At 41.9% G+C, this 12,796-nt stretch overlaps 1 protein-coding gene and 1 long non-coding RNA gene across 3 annotated transcripts in view; both read left to right on the forward strand.

The window, feature by feature from the left end:
- The window catches only part of LOC112843218 (uncharacterized), a 3,537-nt gene extending 1,319 nt beyond the window's left edge, over positions 1-2,218 (forward strand). The window contains exon 2 of the long non-coding RNA XR_003215406.1: positions 2,188-2,218. This is a non-coding gene — a long non-coding RNA (uncharacterized LOC112843218). The remainder of the gene's footprint in view (positions 1-2,187) is intronic.
- Positions 2,219-7,618: 5,400 nt separating this feature from the next.
- The window catches only part of mtcl2 (microtubule crosslinking factor 2), an 86,972-nt gene continuing 81,794 nt past the window's right edge, over positions 7,619-12,796 (forward strand). For both annotated transcript variants that reach the window (XM_013277643.3, XM_013277644.3), the window contains exon 1: positions 7,619-8,975. In XM_013277643.3, coding sequence (XP_013133097.2) covers positions 7,998-8,975 — 978 coding nt within the window. In that variant the 5' untranslated portion in view covers positions 7,619-7,997. The remainder of the gene's footprint in view (positions 8,976-12,796) is intronic.

Raw genomic sequence — 12,796 nt, forward strand, 5'->3', positions numbered from 1 at the left:
TGATAATTATTTTGAAAATAAAATAAAAATGCTGTGACAGATTGCTCAAAAAGAGGACATATTCAACTTGTTGCATTCTGATACCCTAATCAGCAGGTGATTTGTAATCTGTTATTGTAATTCTATTTCTGAAAACATCTGAGGTTTCTCTACCAAAGGTCAGCTTTGCACAGCTGATCACTAACACTGTGCTCCACAGCTACTTTAGCAGAACAGGGTTTTCAATATCTGATGTTCATTTCACATCTATATGGCTTCAGCTTAGTCAGAGATTGTATCATCTGTCATCAGTAATAGAGCTTATCTATTTGATATAGCAGGCAGCCTGCTTAGAGCAGAACTGGGCCATAAGCAATAACGAGGCACATGATAAAACATTCACAATTTAGTACCCTGATGTGCATGTTGGCTTGTATTTGATTGCCTGATAAAGCTTTTACAATATCCTCTTATAACATTTACTGAAGGCTCACAGGTCATAGGCCCACACTGTTTCACAGATGACACAAAACCAGGCCATTGCACTAATGATGCACTGTTGCATCAAGAGTATTTCTAAAAGAATCTGTAGTGCCATTATATCTTAATGTTGGATGGAGAAAAGTTTAATTGTCAGTAGTAATTTGTTCTTTCGGAAACAAACAATCAGTGTGTTTCTTTTCCCAGAGTTGCATAATGATGGTGTGATGAGAAGAAAAGAGGGGGGAGGGGGGCAGAGAATAGGATGAGAGACTGCAGGAGATGAGGAGGAGGGGAACAGGCAGAGAGAACAGTGGACTAGAAGGAGAAAATGGTTTCTATTCAGGCACACAGCGGGACAAAGAGTTCAGCTTGTGCACAACCGCACGCACACAAAGACACAATCATGTACTGCAGATACAGCTGCTCACCCTGCTATGTATAATTCACAAAAAAACCCCATTATCAAACCATTATGTTGAGCCTAAAGAAGCTACGTGACTGTTTAGCGAGTCTTAACTTTAATGCTTAAAATATCTGAAAAGAACAAATCAGAAAAAGAAACTTTCTCGCTTTAATTTGCATCACGCAGAGAAAGCAGCTGGTTTTAACATTTGACTTCATCTGCTTCACAACATCAATGATTTGAATAGTTTACTTCCTGTTTGCTGCGATGAATTGCCTCTAAATTCACCTGTGGTCAAGCAAATACTTTGATCTTTATCATACAATTATACAAACAAAGTTTTGTTTTTCTTCCTGGTGTACTGCCAAGTATAGGCCAAGTTTCTCTACTCACCACTAGATGGAGGTAGAAGATAGTTAAAGTTTTTTCCTGAGTTGTTCACACGTCAGTAGCCCACAGAAACTAAACCATTGAAACTAATTGTACAGAGTACTGTGAAAAGTTCTTACGCCCTACTATATATTTTGCTTTCAAGAAACCAGACTTAAGATTATTTTTTTAAGTGGCCCTTAGCAGTCGTTCTCCAGGCTTTCTGAAAGTCCTTCAAAGATTTTCTTTTGACATTGGCCGCTTTTTCACACATTTTCAGTCCAGTCCTTGTGCCTGACCCTTTTCAGAGGATTTTTCTTTATTTTCACCCACTTACTACTGACCAATTCAGCAATAAAAAGCGCCTTGCGCCTTGCAATCAGCCTTGCGTCTATGGACAGCTTAGCACAAAGCAAATTTAAATTGTATCTTTCAGCACTTTGTTACTAGCAGCTAAAAATTACCAGTTTGAAAGGCATAAAATAGTTGCTGTGGACAAAAGAAGGACAAAGGAAAAAGTTTAAAGCTTAAAGAAAACTATCTACAGCAGATGAACAGTATCTACAAGTCATGTTCTTGAGAAATTGGGGGGGAAAATCCAACAAAGACCTGAGACAAGATCTGTGAGATGCATCTGGCCTTTCAGCTGATCTATCTATTATTTCCCAAACCCTCATCAGAAACAGTCTGAGTGCAAGAGTAGACATCAACATTGCTGAAGCAGTGTGGGAGTGACAGAATGGAATGACAGGCAGAGCTTGGAATGCCCTTCAAGCCTGGAGAACTGTTCCTGAAGGCTGCTTCAGGAAATTATGAGAAAGCTTGTTTGAGAGAGTTCAGGCTTTGATGAAGAATTAAGGTGGTCATACCAAATATAGACTGTTTAGAATTACACAAACTCCTTTTTGTTGCCTTATTTACTGTTTTTCTGTGTATTTTTATACCTGTTTCAGTCTAAGGAGCTTGGAAAGAAAACCGTCTGGACTTCTTTAAGTGACTTGAAGACATTTCACCTCTCATCCGAGAAGCTTCTTCAGTTCTATGGTCAAATGGTGGAGAGTCCCGGATTTAAGCCCTGTGGGAGTATCCCCCCGAGAGGGACAATGGACCCCCTGACTTTTCTTTCCAAGCTCCTTAGACTACAATGACCTGGATGACTGAGAACCTTCACAGACACCTGTTTCAATCCTTTTCCCAATAGAAATATAAAGACATAGAAATAAAAAAGAAATTTACTCAGTACTGTATACATTCTCTTTGTGCTGATTTGTAGAAAAATATCATTCAGGAAATAACATCCCTTTATGATTGTGGAAACTGAGTGTTTTGGATAAAGTGATTCCAGCAATAAGGGAATTTTGATCCTCCTCTAACTACAAGATAAATGGTCTTTGAATGAGGTCTATAACCCAAACTGTTGAACACTAATTCAATAATTTATGAGGCACACTTATGGGAAGCTTCAGGCAGATCCAGCAGTGTCAACAGAAGGTCTGGAAGTTGATATCATCATATGTAGGCCACCTACTGTACCCTGCAGGGAGGTAAGTTGAGCACAAACTTGTTATTCCAGCTAAAGCAGGCCACATGAGACTCATTTTACTTGCAGGAGACAAATTTCCACAACAACTTTCAAAGGGGGGTTTACCACAATCGGTGGAGGCTGACAACGTCATGGCAGAACCAGTAGCTTCTGTAACGAAAGGAAAACCCAGGTTAGTTTGGTCCACTTTGGCAGCACTGTGATAAAACAAGCGTAACTGATTATAAATACACAGTGATCATTACACAGAGAGTGCACCTACATTTAAAGCATGGAATAAAGAAATGCATAATATAAGAAAATCATGGTAGAGAATGTCTGTCCTGTACTAATGTCAGCAGGCAGAATGTAGCAGTGACATTGCTGACACAGCTCTAGTTCACACACACACACTGCTTTCCAATTACTGAACTGAAGATAACGTGCAAGGACAGCAATTTTCTGCTGATGCCTTTTTTTTGTCTCAGCAAAGCAGACCAGCACTCAGACTGGACGTCAGTGTGAGGCACATCGGGGTGTTTTTCACTCACAATTAGTAAAATATGCTCATTGTTAAGGAGCACTTGCTGGTTGGTCTGCGTGGGTTACCTCCCACCAGTATCACATAACGGATTGGATGGCAGAGGGGTGATGTGAAGTCTCGCGGCGCAAATGTCATGCCATTCACCTCGTTTATGCTCTCCTTTCTAATGGCTGAAAGCTAATAATGAAGCAAAACTTAGATATCATTCCTAAAACAACACGTCTGGTGCAAACCTACATGTCATACACAAGAAAGAACTGAATATTAGCTCAACAACTAACACCAATGATGCTCTTGGATTCACACATATTCATGTGATGTTTAATTCTTAGCAATATCTGAGCATGATTGCAGGGTATTCTTTCATTGTTCCCTTAAAACATAGTAATATATTCCTTTATATTATTGCTGTTTGATTTTACTATGCAAACTCAGCAGATTTGTAAAAGAAGGATCTTGTACCCCACTGTGTTCTTCCTGAATGTAAATGCATTTGGCTAATGAGGTAACATAATTGTCACCAATAAAGTTCTGTGTTCCCAGAAAATAGTGTGGCCCAAGTAGCCCAGGACCACAGTGAGCTGCTTTGACCTTGAAACCACACTCTGGGAGCACTGAAGAGTAAAAAGTGTCACAAAACTTGAAAATCTTCTAGAGAAAAATCGCATTAATTCAACAAACTAAAAGCAGAAAAGACTTTAAATGGTGCAGCTTCGATTATTTGCCTTTATGCTATGTAAAAGACATCTCTGCAACATTCAAAGTGCTAATCACAAATTATTTTACTGGTAAGCAAATGACAGAGCACCTTGTTGAAACTGCCGTATTGAACTGCAGCGAGTAAATGGTGCAGTAAAATGAGGTATCGAAAACACCACATGTGTCGAGATGTTCTTGTAACAAAGAGCCTGCTGAAAGCAATAAAAGCCAATTGCATTATTACAGTGGGGTTTTAATACTGCAGAAATCTGCATTTCTCTTCATTATCTGGCTAAACACTGGTTATTAGAAGAAGGGGCCGAGGAAGGGGGCGACTTGATGGGCTCTGTGAGGGCCAACGTGGGTGCTGTTTGTGGTCTGCTTAATATTCAATGAACGTGGTATACCACCAACAATGGACGGTTGGTTCATTAATGATTCAAAGAACCATTCAACTGCTCCAAATTGCAATTTTGATGTTAAACCGGATCCTTAATAAGGGTATATAATTGCAATGCACGGAAAATAGCCTGGTATGAAATGGAGTTCAATATTACATGTCACATATTTACATAATAAAATTCATGATGGCTAAATTTGGTTTAGCTGGCTCAGTTTAAGGGCTCTGGTAAAGAGCCATTCATAGCAAACCTTCTCACACTGGAAAAGCATAGCTCTAGTAGTGTGTGCGTGTGTAGGCAGTGAACTAATTGACAGATGCATTGTGTCAGGCATACAGCGTTGTACTTGTACTATATGCAGATCATTGTGAGACTAAATGAAAGATCGTCATATGTTTGTTGGAAAAAAAAATGCACCTAATCGAGAGAATGTTTTAAATAGGTTTCATATTGTTGTTATCTTGTTTATTTCCTTTCTTTCCTTTAATGCTCTTGGCTCCTCTCTTATCTTTTCTGTCAGCTTGACTCAGCAGAACGCCCTGCTAACCATATTCTTATTCTTGCCTTATTATTGCCAAAACAAACTGGAAATAAATGCACATTGTTTCCACTGTTTTCCAGCTGATTATAGGCAAAATTTCTACAATGAATGAGTGTTCTAAATGGATTAACTGGGAGTGTAAAATATTATTTAATATTTCTATTTCTGTGTTTTCCACGGGAACACATTATTAGACCTTTAAAGCAGATATTTGGTGTTGTTGTGGTGTGAGAGAAGATAATAGAGTATATTAGGTTGTAATTCTGCGGCTGCCACTGCAGGATCATTAGGCATGAATGATTTAAAGACTGCATGATTTCAGATGCAGTCTGCAAGTAGCGGTATCTTCATATAGATTAAAGACCGCTGCCAGATGATTTAACAAAGAAAGTGATAAACAAGCGAACATAGTAGAATGCTCAATCAGAAAACTCAGATTGGATTTAGGATAGAGGTAGTGGATTGATCATCTGAACCAAAAGTGATTTTTCTAGCACCTTTTACGTTACCCATCATATGTAAATGACAGTGCTTTCATTTAATTGGCTAGATTATTTCATTCAGAGAGGTTTGGTGTGGTCTCACTCACTGGATGCTCCTTTAAGGTGTGAGGTTTCATTGCAATGTGTTTCAAATATCCTCTCAGGGTGCAAAAACAGTAAAAATGTTGCATGCATTTTGCACAGTGAGATTTTTAATTTATCTGGCTGAATCCAAATGTGTCAGAAATACAAATGTGTGTAGATAACTATGTGATTGTTCACACATGACAGATCACATACAGAGTGAAACGTGGCAGCAGCTACTTGTCATGGACTGAGAACGTAATTGCTCCATAATGTGTTTAAGTTTAGAAAGTCCTACAATGGTGCTATTTTTGTAGCCGTGTGTTTACATGAATTATACAGATGTAAACACAGTACAGCCCACTGCTTCAGCACATAGCAAATGGCCATTCACCAGCCCTGATCCCTGAGTGGGAAAATCTATTCTCATGCCTTCGATTCTGTGTTTGTTGTTCTAAGTTTCTGCTCATAAATCATTTACAGAGTGTGAGTCTGACAGTGTGGACTGAATCAATATGGTTTGTATTGTCTCTGTGATGAGACTTTAGTCAGATGACGGTCACAAGCACCCGCAGGACGGGCAAAAAAGGAGCCTTGGAGAATAAATGTTATTAGAAATGCTGCTAAATGTCATAATGTGCTCTAAGTGTTTGGAAGAGTGTTTACACACATTTGTTGAGCCCACTGAGATTGCACCATGCGATGGTTATTACTGGAAATCTCCGACTGTGTGGATACAGGGCAATAGATCCGGCACTGCTTTACAGCTTTATTGAAACAAAAAAGCAGTTTATGGCTGACGATGACACGGCCTTCTGGTCAGTTATCAAAAATAATGCACAAACACATTTAAAAAAATCAACTTTATGGTTCCTACTTACTCTGTATATGCTAATAAACATCCTGCATAAGCGAATACGGCTTATTAAAAAAAGACATTTTGGTGTCCAGCTTTAGACCAAGATTTTGGTGGACTAATATCTAAAACGTTACTATCCCTATCCCATTTGGTTAAGATCTGATGATTGTGTGAGCCGTAGCACAGGATCCATTCATTTTACATATTCATCAAACTGTTTGGTGACACCCCCCTCCCCCCCGATGACCTCTGAATGAGACCCTACCTATCAGGAAATGTTTCACTATGGGATAAATGTTATCACTTAATTTCCCGCCTATCTGTAAGTAGTTTATCTTGAATGGTGATGGGTCTCATGGGTTTTTCGGCCATGTCTTAAAACCCATACAATCTCTTTAACACAACAAAACAGAGAATTGCCTGACTCAGCGCTCCGTAACATTTAACTGCACGTGCTAATTACAGGATATCAATAGCCGCTTAAGGTTTAATGATTAGTTGTGATAGAATAATGGTGGGAGTGTGAAAAGGGATCTCCAAAGGTTACAAATTTAAAGCTGTCGGAGGCAATAAATAATGGGGAACAGTGGGACAGTATGCAGGATAATAACAGCCTACAGTCTGAGAAGTAAAAGATAAACAGGTGACAGAAAGGAGGGAAACAGAAGGGACGGTTTAATTGCATGCTTTATTTAAAACAAAAGAAATATTGTCCTTTGATACTATTTTTCATGTGATGCTTGAAACAAAACTATCTACCTAAACTTTTAGAAGAAGAAGAAGAAAGATTTGCTTGAGTGTGATGTCAGAGGAATCTTTTGTTTGTTTGTTTGCTCAGGAGACAGATAATCTGAGCCCTACATTGTACTCTACATTTGGGGTCAGGTGATGCTCTCACCTCCCACAATGCAGCTGTATGTTGTTGTGATCTTTGTCTATGATTTTTGCAAATGTTAATATCTGTTACTTTAGAAGGAAAGGTTTCTGGTCTGGGTGCCACGCACACACACAGACACACACAGCTGCTTTACTGACCTGTATGAAAATATTTTAAGCTGACTTAAGTGTGCATGAAGATAAGGCCATGTCCTCCGAGCCCTGAAGTGTCTACACAGTATTTTTATTTATTTATTTTTTGCTGTGTCTTACTGTTTTTCTGATATCTTGCATTGGTGGCGGCAGAGAGCTGCAGAAACGAGACTATCTCTCTCCTCCAGAGCTACATCCCGTTATATGAGAGGAGAGAGAGAGAGAGGTGACCATAGGCACCGCACTGCCTCCTGTTCTCACCCACAATTCCTCTGAGCAGGAACCGGCTAATTTGTGTCATCGAGGCAGAGAGAGGGAGATCCCGAGGACAGGAGTGGAGGATCCAGCAGAACAAAGCGGAATAATCGGTGCATTTGCGGCACACAGAACTGGAAAACTGGATTGTTTTTATCTTTTCTCGAGCTTTTAGACTCTACTTCCCGCTTCGTCCTGTTGCGTTGCAAGCCCTCATTGTGGCCGGAGTGATCTCCTCCTTTTGTGTGGCTCTGCAGTTGTTTATTCGCACTCCCAACTTCTGCCTCCTGTTTCTGCAAATAGGAGGTTTCGTTTCTATTTTTCTCGTATCTGCCCAAACGGAATGAATGACAAAAACAAAGGAGGTTGATGTCCACAACTCTCCGACTCACCTCGTCTTCGCCTCGCCCAAGGAACGAAGACTCCATCTCCGGCAGAAGATGGAAAGCGGAGGCGGGACGGAGTGCTCGGATAGCGGCCAGGCGCAGCACGCGGTGCCCGGTCAGCAGCCCGAATCTGCGGACCTTTCTGCCGTGCTGCCCGCTCACACTCCAGGCGAGAAGAAGAAGATCAACCGGGCCCCATCTCCGGCGAGACCAAAGGATGTACCCGGCTGGTCGCTCACGAAGATCCGCGGAGGGATTGGGACCCCGACCCTGAGTGTCAAGCCAGGAGCCATTCATCTGGGTAGCCGCATATCCAGGCGCAGCCCCGTGGGAAGTCTTGCTGGGAAGGACGGCAAAGGGGAGAAGAGTGGTGGCGGAAAACCCAAATCCTCCCTCTCTGGTGGCTTGTCCTCCAAGGGCTCGGCGTCCAAGGCCATCAAAAGCACCGTAGCGCGGAGGAAGGTGTCGGACGCCAGCATAGGATCCGATGATTTATCCAAGGATTCTGGATGCGCCCCGGGGAAGCTCTCCCCAACCGACAGCAGCTCCGAGCTGTCGGACTGCGCCTCTGAGGAAAACAAGCTGTCCACGGACGCTGTGAGCAGCGACGCCGAGTCGAGGAGTAGCAGGGGCGGCGGGCCGGAGTTAGAGAAGCCGCTCAGGGATGGCGCGTTGGCGGACAGAACCAGCCAACAAGCTGCTGCTGCTGCTAAGACCACCTGCTCCTCCGGAGAGAAGGACCGGCTCTCCACCGGTATCGAGACGGGAGAAGGGAGCATATCCCCGGGCGAGGAGCGATCGGTCACCTCATTTGATAGCCGGGTGCCCGCCAGCACATCTCTGGCTTTCTCAGACCTCACAGAGGAGTTTATGGACAGCATGCACGAGGAGTTTGTCAGGGAAATAGAAGAACTGAGATCTGAGAATGATTACCTCAAAGTAAGTTCAGCATATGTCAGCTCGTGTTTTTGAAGTTGCTTAACCTACATACTGCTTCACAAACAGGGTTTTAGTCTTTTTTTCAAGCAGTGACACCAGATTCTGCATGGGTTCCCATGAAAAACACTCCTGACGTTGGTCACATGCATACACCTGGCCTATTTAGCAATTTGACGTCATTGTCATTTTTTATTCCTTAAACAAATCATCTTCCTGTCATACTGTTTTATTCCAAAGTCTGCCTCTTAAAGTCACTCTGACCTGCTTCTCACCGTGTAAAGATTCCTTTGGATGCCTCCCAAGAGTACTCACTACAAGGATGTTGATGTTATAGAGAGTCTGTCTGCACCCCTTGCCACGCATGAGCAAAACATGCTGCTTCCTGGTCACAGCATAGGTTTCTGATAGAAAATCTGCAGTTGCTGAACTACGACATACTGTAAATGGTTAACAATGGTGTGCTTTTGATTGAGATTTTGCACTTGGTGTTCATCACTTGTGCTTCGCATGCTGGCACAGTGGAGGCGAGGGTCATTCTGCTGCTGTATTCTGCTTTGCTCCTAAAGGCATTATTAATAGCATTGTATTAACACAGAGGTAGAGCATTGTGTGATTGCCTAATAATTCTCAACACCTAAAATGTGGAAGTCCTGCAAGTTGTGAATTTTGAGTGGGGTTTTCCATAAAAGTGCAAAACTCTTATATTAAAAAAGAGAAAAAAATCCTCTACTGGCAGCATCAAATTTCTGTTGCCTTTCTCGCCTAACTGTCAAACACTAAAGCATCACTCTTGAAAACAATAACCAAACAATTGTTGCATTATCCCAAAGTACCTCAGCTCACAGGAGGATTTGATTTCATCAGTGTTTTTGATAGAATAGGCATCTCACAGCTCCCACAGTAAATCTGCAGGCAGTGAAATGTAATATATACATTGAGCTGCTGGTCAAGCCTGCCTCCAGAGTGATTGATTAAGGCAAGGATCAACTAGGGAGCATATCCCCTAGCACTACCTGGCAGTGACCAGACAAGCCAGTGATTGTCAGACATTGATTGCCTGTGGTAATTGATTAGCAGCGCTTGTCTCTAAGCAAAAAGCACCACCCCGTCTTTCCCCAGGAGTTTCTTTAACTGTTGGGGGTGTTTTGATCTTTGGTTTAGTTTCTGGTTGCCCACTCTTGGTCCCCAAAATACTCCTTTCTCTTATCTTTAACACACGTCATCCTAGCTGGTGCATATTTGGTGCAGTGTGTGGCTGCTGATGGAATATGGGGCATCATATCACATCGGACCAAGGCAAAGCCCCACGGGAGGGTTGGCAGTGAAGTAAGTCTGGCTGTGTGTTGTTGCAGCTGCGAGGAACACCTGGTTAGTGATCAGACGATCAAAACAACATGCTGCAGAGGCATCAGGCTCTCAGACTTATCATAAATCCTCGCTCTAATGCTCAGTCTCCAGTTCCTTCTCTTTGTTTTCCACCGCTTCAAAATTAATCTTTTTTTTTCCTCCTTCATGCTTTACATCTCCAGCCTGCCTGTCTTCCACCCTCATCCTATGAATATGCAGACTCTTTTCTGGGTGCCGAGCTGTTTCCCATTCAGCTGGTAATCACCGTAGGAGATCAAAACAGTTGGCAGCTGTTTGAATCTCATTAGTGGTGACTTTATACCTTACTGTTTGTGTTTCTGTTGAAGCTACAAAAGAATATCCGATTAGATGTTTCACGTACCGCGCACGCAGCATTACTGACGCCTGTACTTACATTCCTGCTTTCCTACACCATGAACATACACCGCCAGGTTGTAGGTGCCATGCTGACAAACAGTTTGACAAATTGTTGAACGCAGTTTAGTCACCACATGCCTTGTCAAGAGGGGAACTTACGCATCATTCAAGTCCACATGCTGTATTTCGACACAATAAACCAGGAGTAGGGCCGTGCTGCTCTTCATGTTACGCCTAACCTGACACGGTTTCACAAAGAAAGACGAGATTTTCTGGATTTAATTTTTAGGAATGTCCGTCCTGTGACTGCAATTTAAGCAAACAGATGAGCATCTGTGCAGCTTGTGCAGATGGCTGTTTTCACTTAACGATTAGGAGTAATTTAAATTGTAAAAGACGACTTTGGTGGTAGAGTTAAATAGTTGAAAACATAGTGGTGATAAATGCAATGGTGCCTTCAATGAGTCATTTAATCATTTGTTATGATGCTGAAGGCTTAATCTGAAAATAATAATAACAATAAACATACAGGATCTATGTAAATATAGCAAATGTGATAGAAATGCACAAAATAGCAGCTTGTATGCTTCTTGTTCTGCTACCTAATTGCCTTAATGAACATAAAAACCATACACATCCACTATGTTTATGTTTTGTGTTTATATTTAATTTATGTTTAACTCCTCAGACACAAGGTATTGTATAATCAGGCCCATCGTATCACCCCAAAAGAACACTTTGCTCTGAGACTGGTTCCTCTGGGATTTAAAAGTAGAATGGGAGGCAGAGCCTTCAGTTTTCAGGCCCCTCTTCTGTGAAACCAGCTTCCAGTTTGGATTCAGGAGACAGATACTGTTTCTACTTTGAAGGTTAATCTCAAAACTTCCCTTTTTGATAAAGCTTATAGTTTGGGCTTTATCAGGTGACCCTGAATCCTCCCTTTTTAAGGCTGCACTTGTCCTAGGCTGCTGGGGACTTCCCGTTATTAACCAAGTGTTTCATCTTCACTCCTCTTTTTTTCTTTTCACTCACTCTGTGTTTTTACACCGCTCCACATTTAATCCTTAGTTATCATTTATCTCTGGCTCTCTTCCGCCATGTTTCTTTTATCCTGTCTTCGCCCTCTTACCCCCAGCTGTATGTGGCAGATGGCCGCCCCTCCCTGATCCTAGTTCTGGGAGGTTTCTTCCTGTTAGAAGGGAGTTTTTCCTCCCCACTGTTGCCAAGTGCTTTCTTATAAGAGGTTGTTTGATTGTTTGGGTTTTCTCTGTATAATTGTAGGCTTTTTCATAGAATAGAATACACATGTGATTGTAAGAGTATGAGAGTCAGATGAAAACCTGACAATGCCACTCTCATGTACAAGTAAAGCTGGGACAAAATACTGAAACCAACTAGCTAAATCACCTCGTTCAGTCACAGATAACAACGAAATATGGTGGGTTTCAGATTTGCAGAGCCAGGTATGGATGTGTGTACACTCTCATTTCTGACATTAACCACTCTGGCTCACTAACATGACAGCTGATTGGCTGATTTCTTCTCCTGACTCGCTCACATGACAGAGACCTTCTTCCCCGTTCTTCTTTAGTTGGCTGTGAAAAGCAGGTCAGTGGACCATCTCTCTCCCTCAGTCTCAGTCTCTCACCACATTAACTTATGATTCCCTGGTTTCGTGTCCTCACTTCCTCACTCTCTGCTGTCATGTTTTATCTCCCTCTCCATCTAGATAGTTTTCACGCTCTGTTTTTTTTCCCTATCTGATTTTTCTTTTCCCGTTTCCCGTTTACATTCCCTTTTATTGCTTTGCTGTCCTTTCATTCCTTTTCCTCTCAGTTTCAGAATTTGGGTTTTGGTCTTGTGTCTGCTCTTTCCCTTTGATTCTTTCTCATCCTTACTCCCAGATCCTCCTTTCTTTTTACTTCATTCCATTTCTCTCGTTCTCTCTGTTCTCTATCACAGATGTGTAGCAGTGGCCAGCGGTGTGCCACTCACAGAAACATTACTAAATCCATCCATTTTACTTTACCTGCTCACATGGTTATGATTCATACTTGTACAGTTTAGTGTGTACGCAGTGGAGACGCAGGCACACA

This window comes from Oreochromis niloticus, linkage group LG20 (genome assembly GCF_001858045.2).
Source record: "Oreochromis niloticus isolate F11D_XX linkage group LG20, O_niloticus_UMD_NMBU, whole genome shotgun sequence".
Taxonomy (NCBI): domain Eukaryota; kingdom Metazoa; phylum Chordata; class Actinopteri; order Cichliformes; family Cichlidae; genus Oreochromis; species Oreochromis niloticus.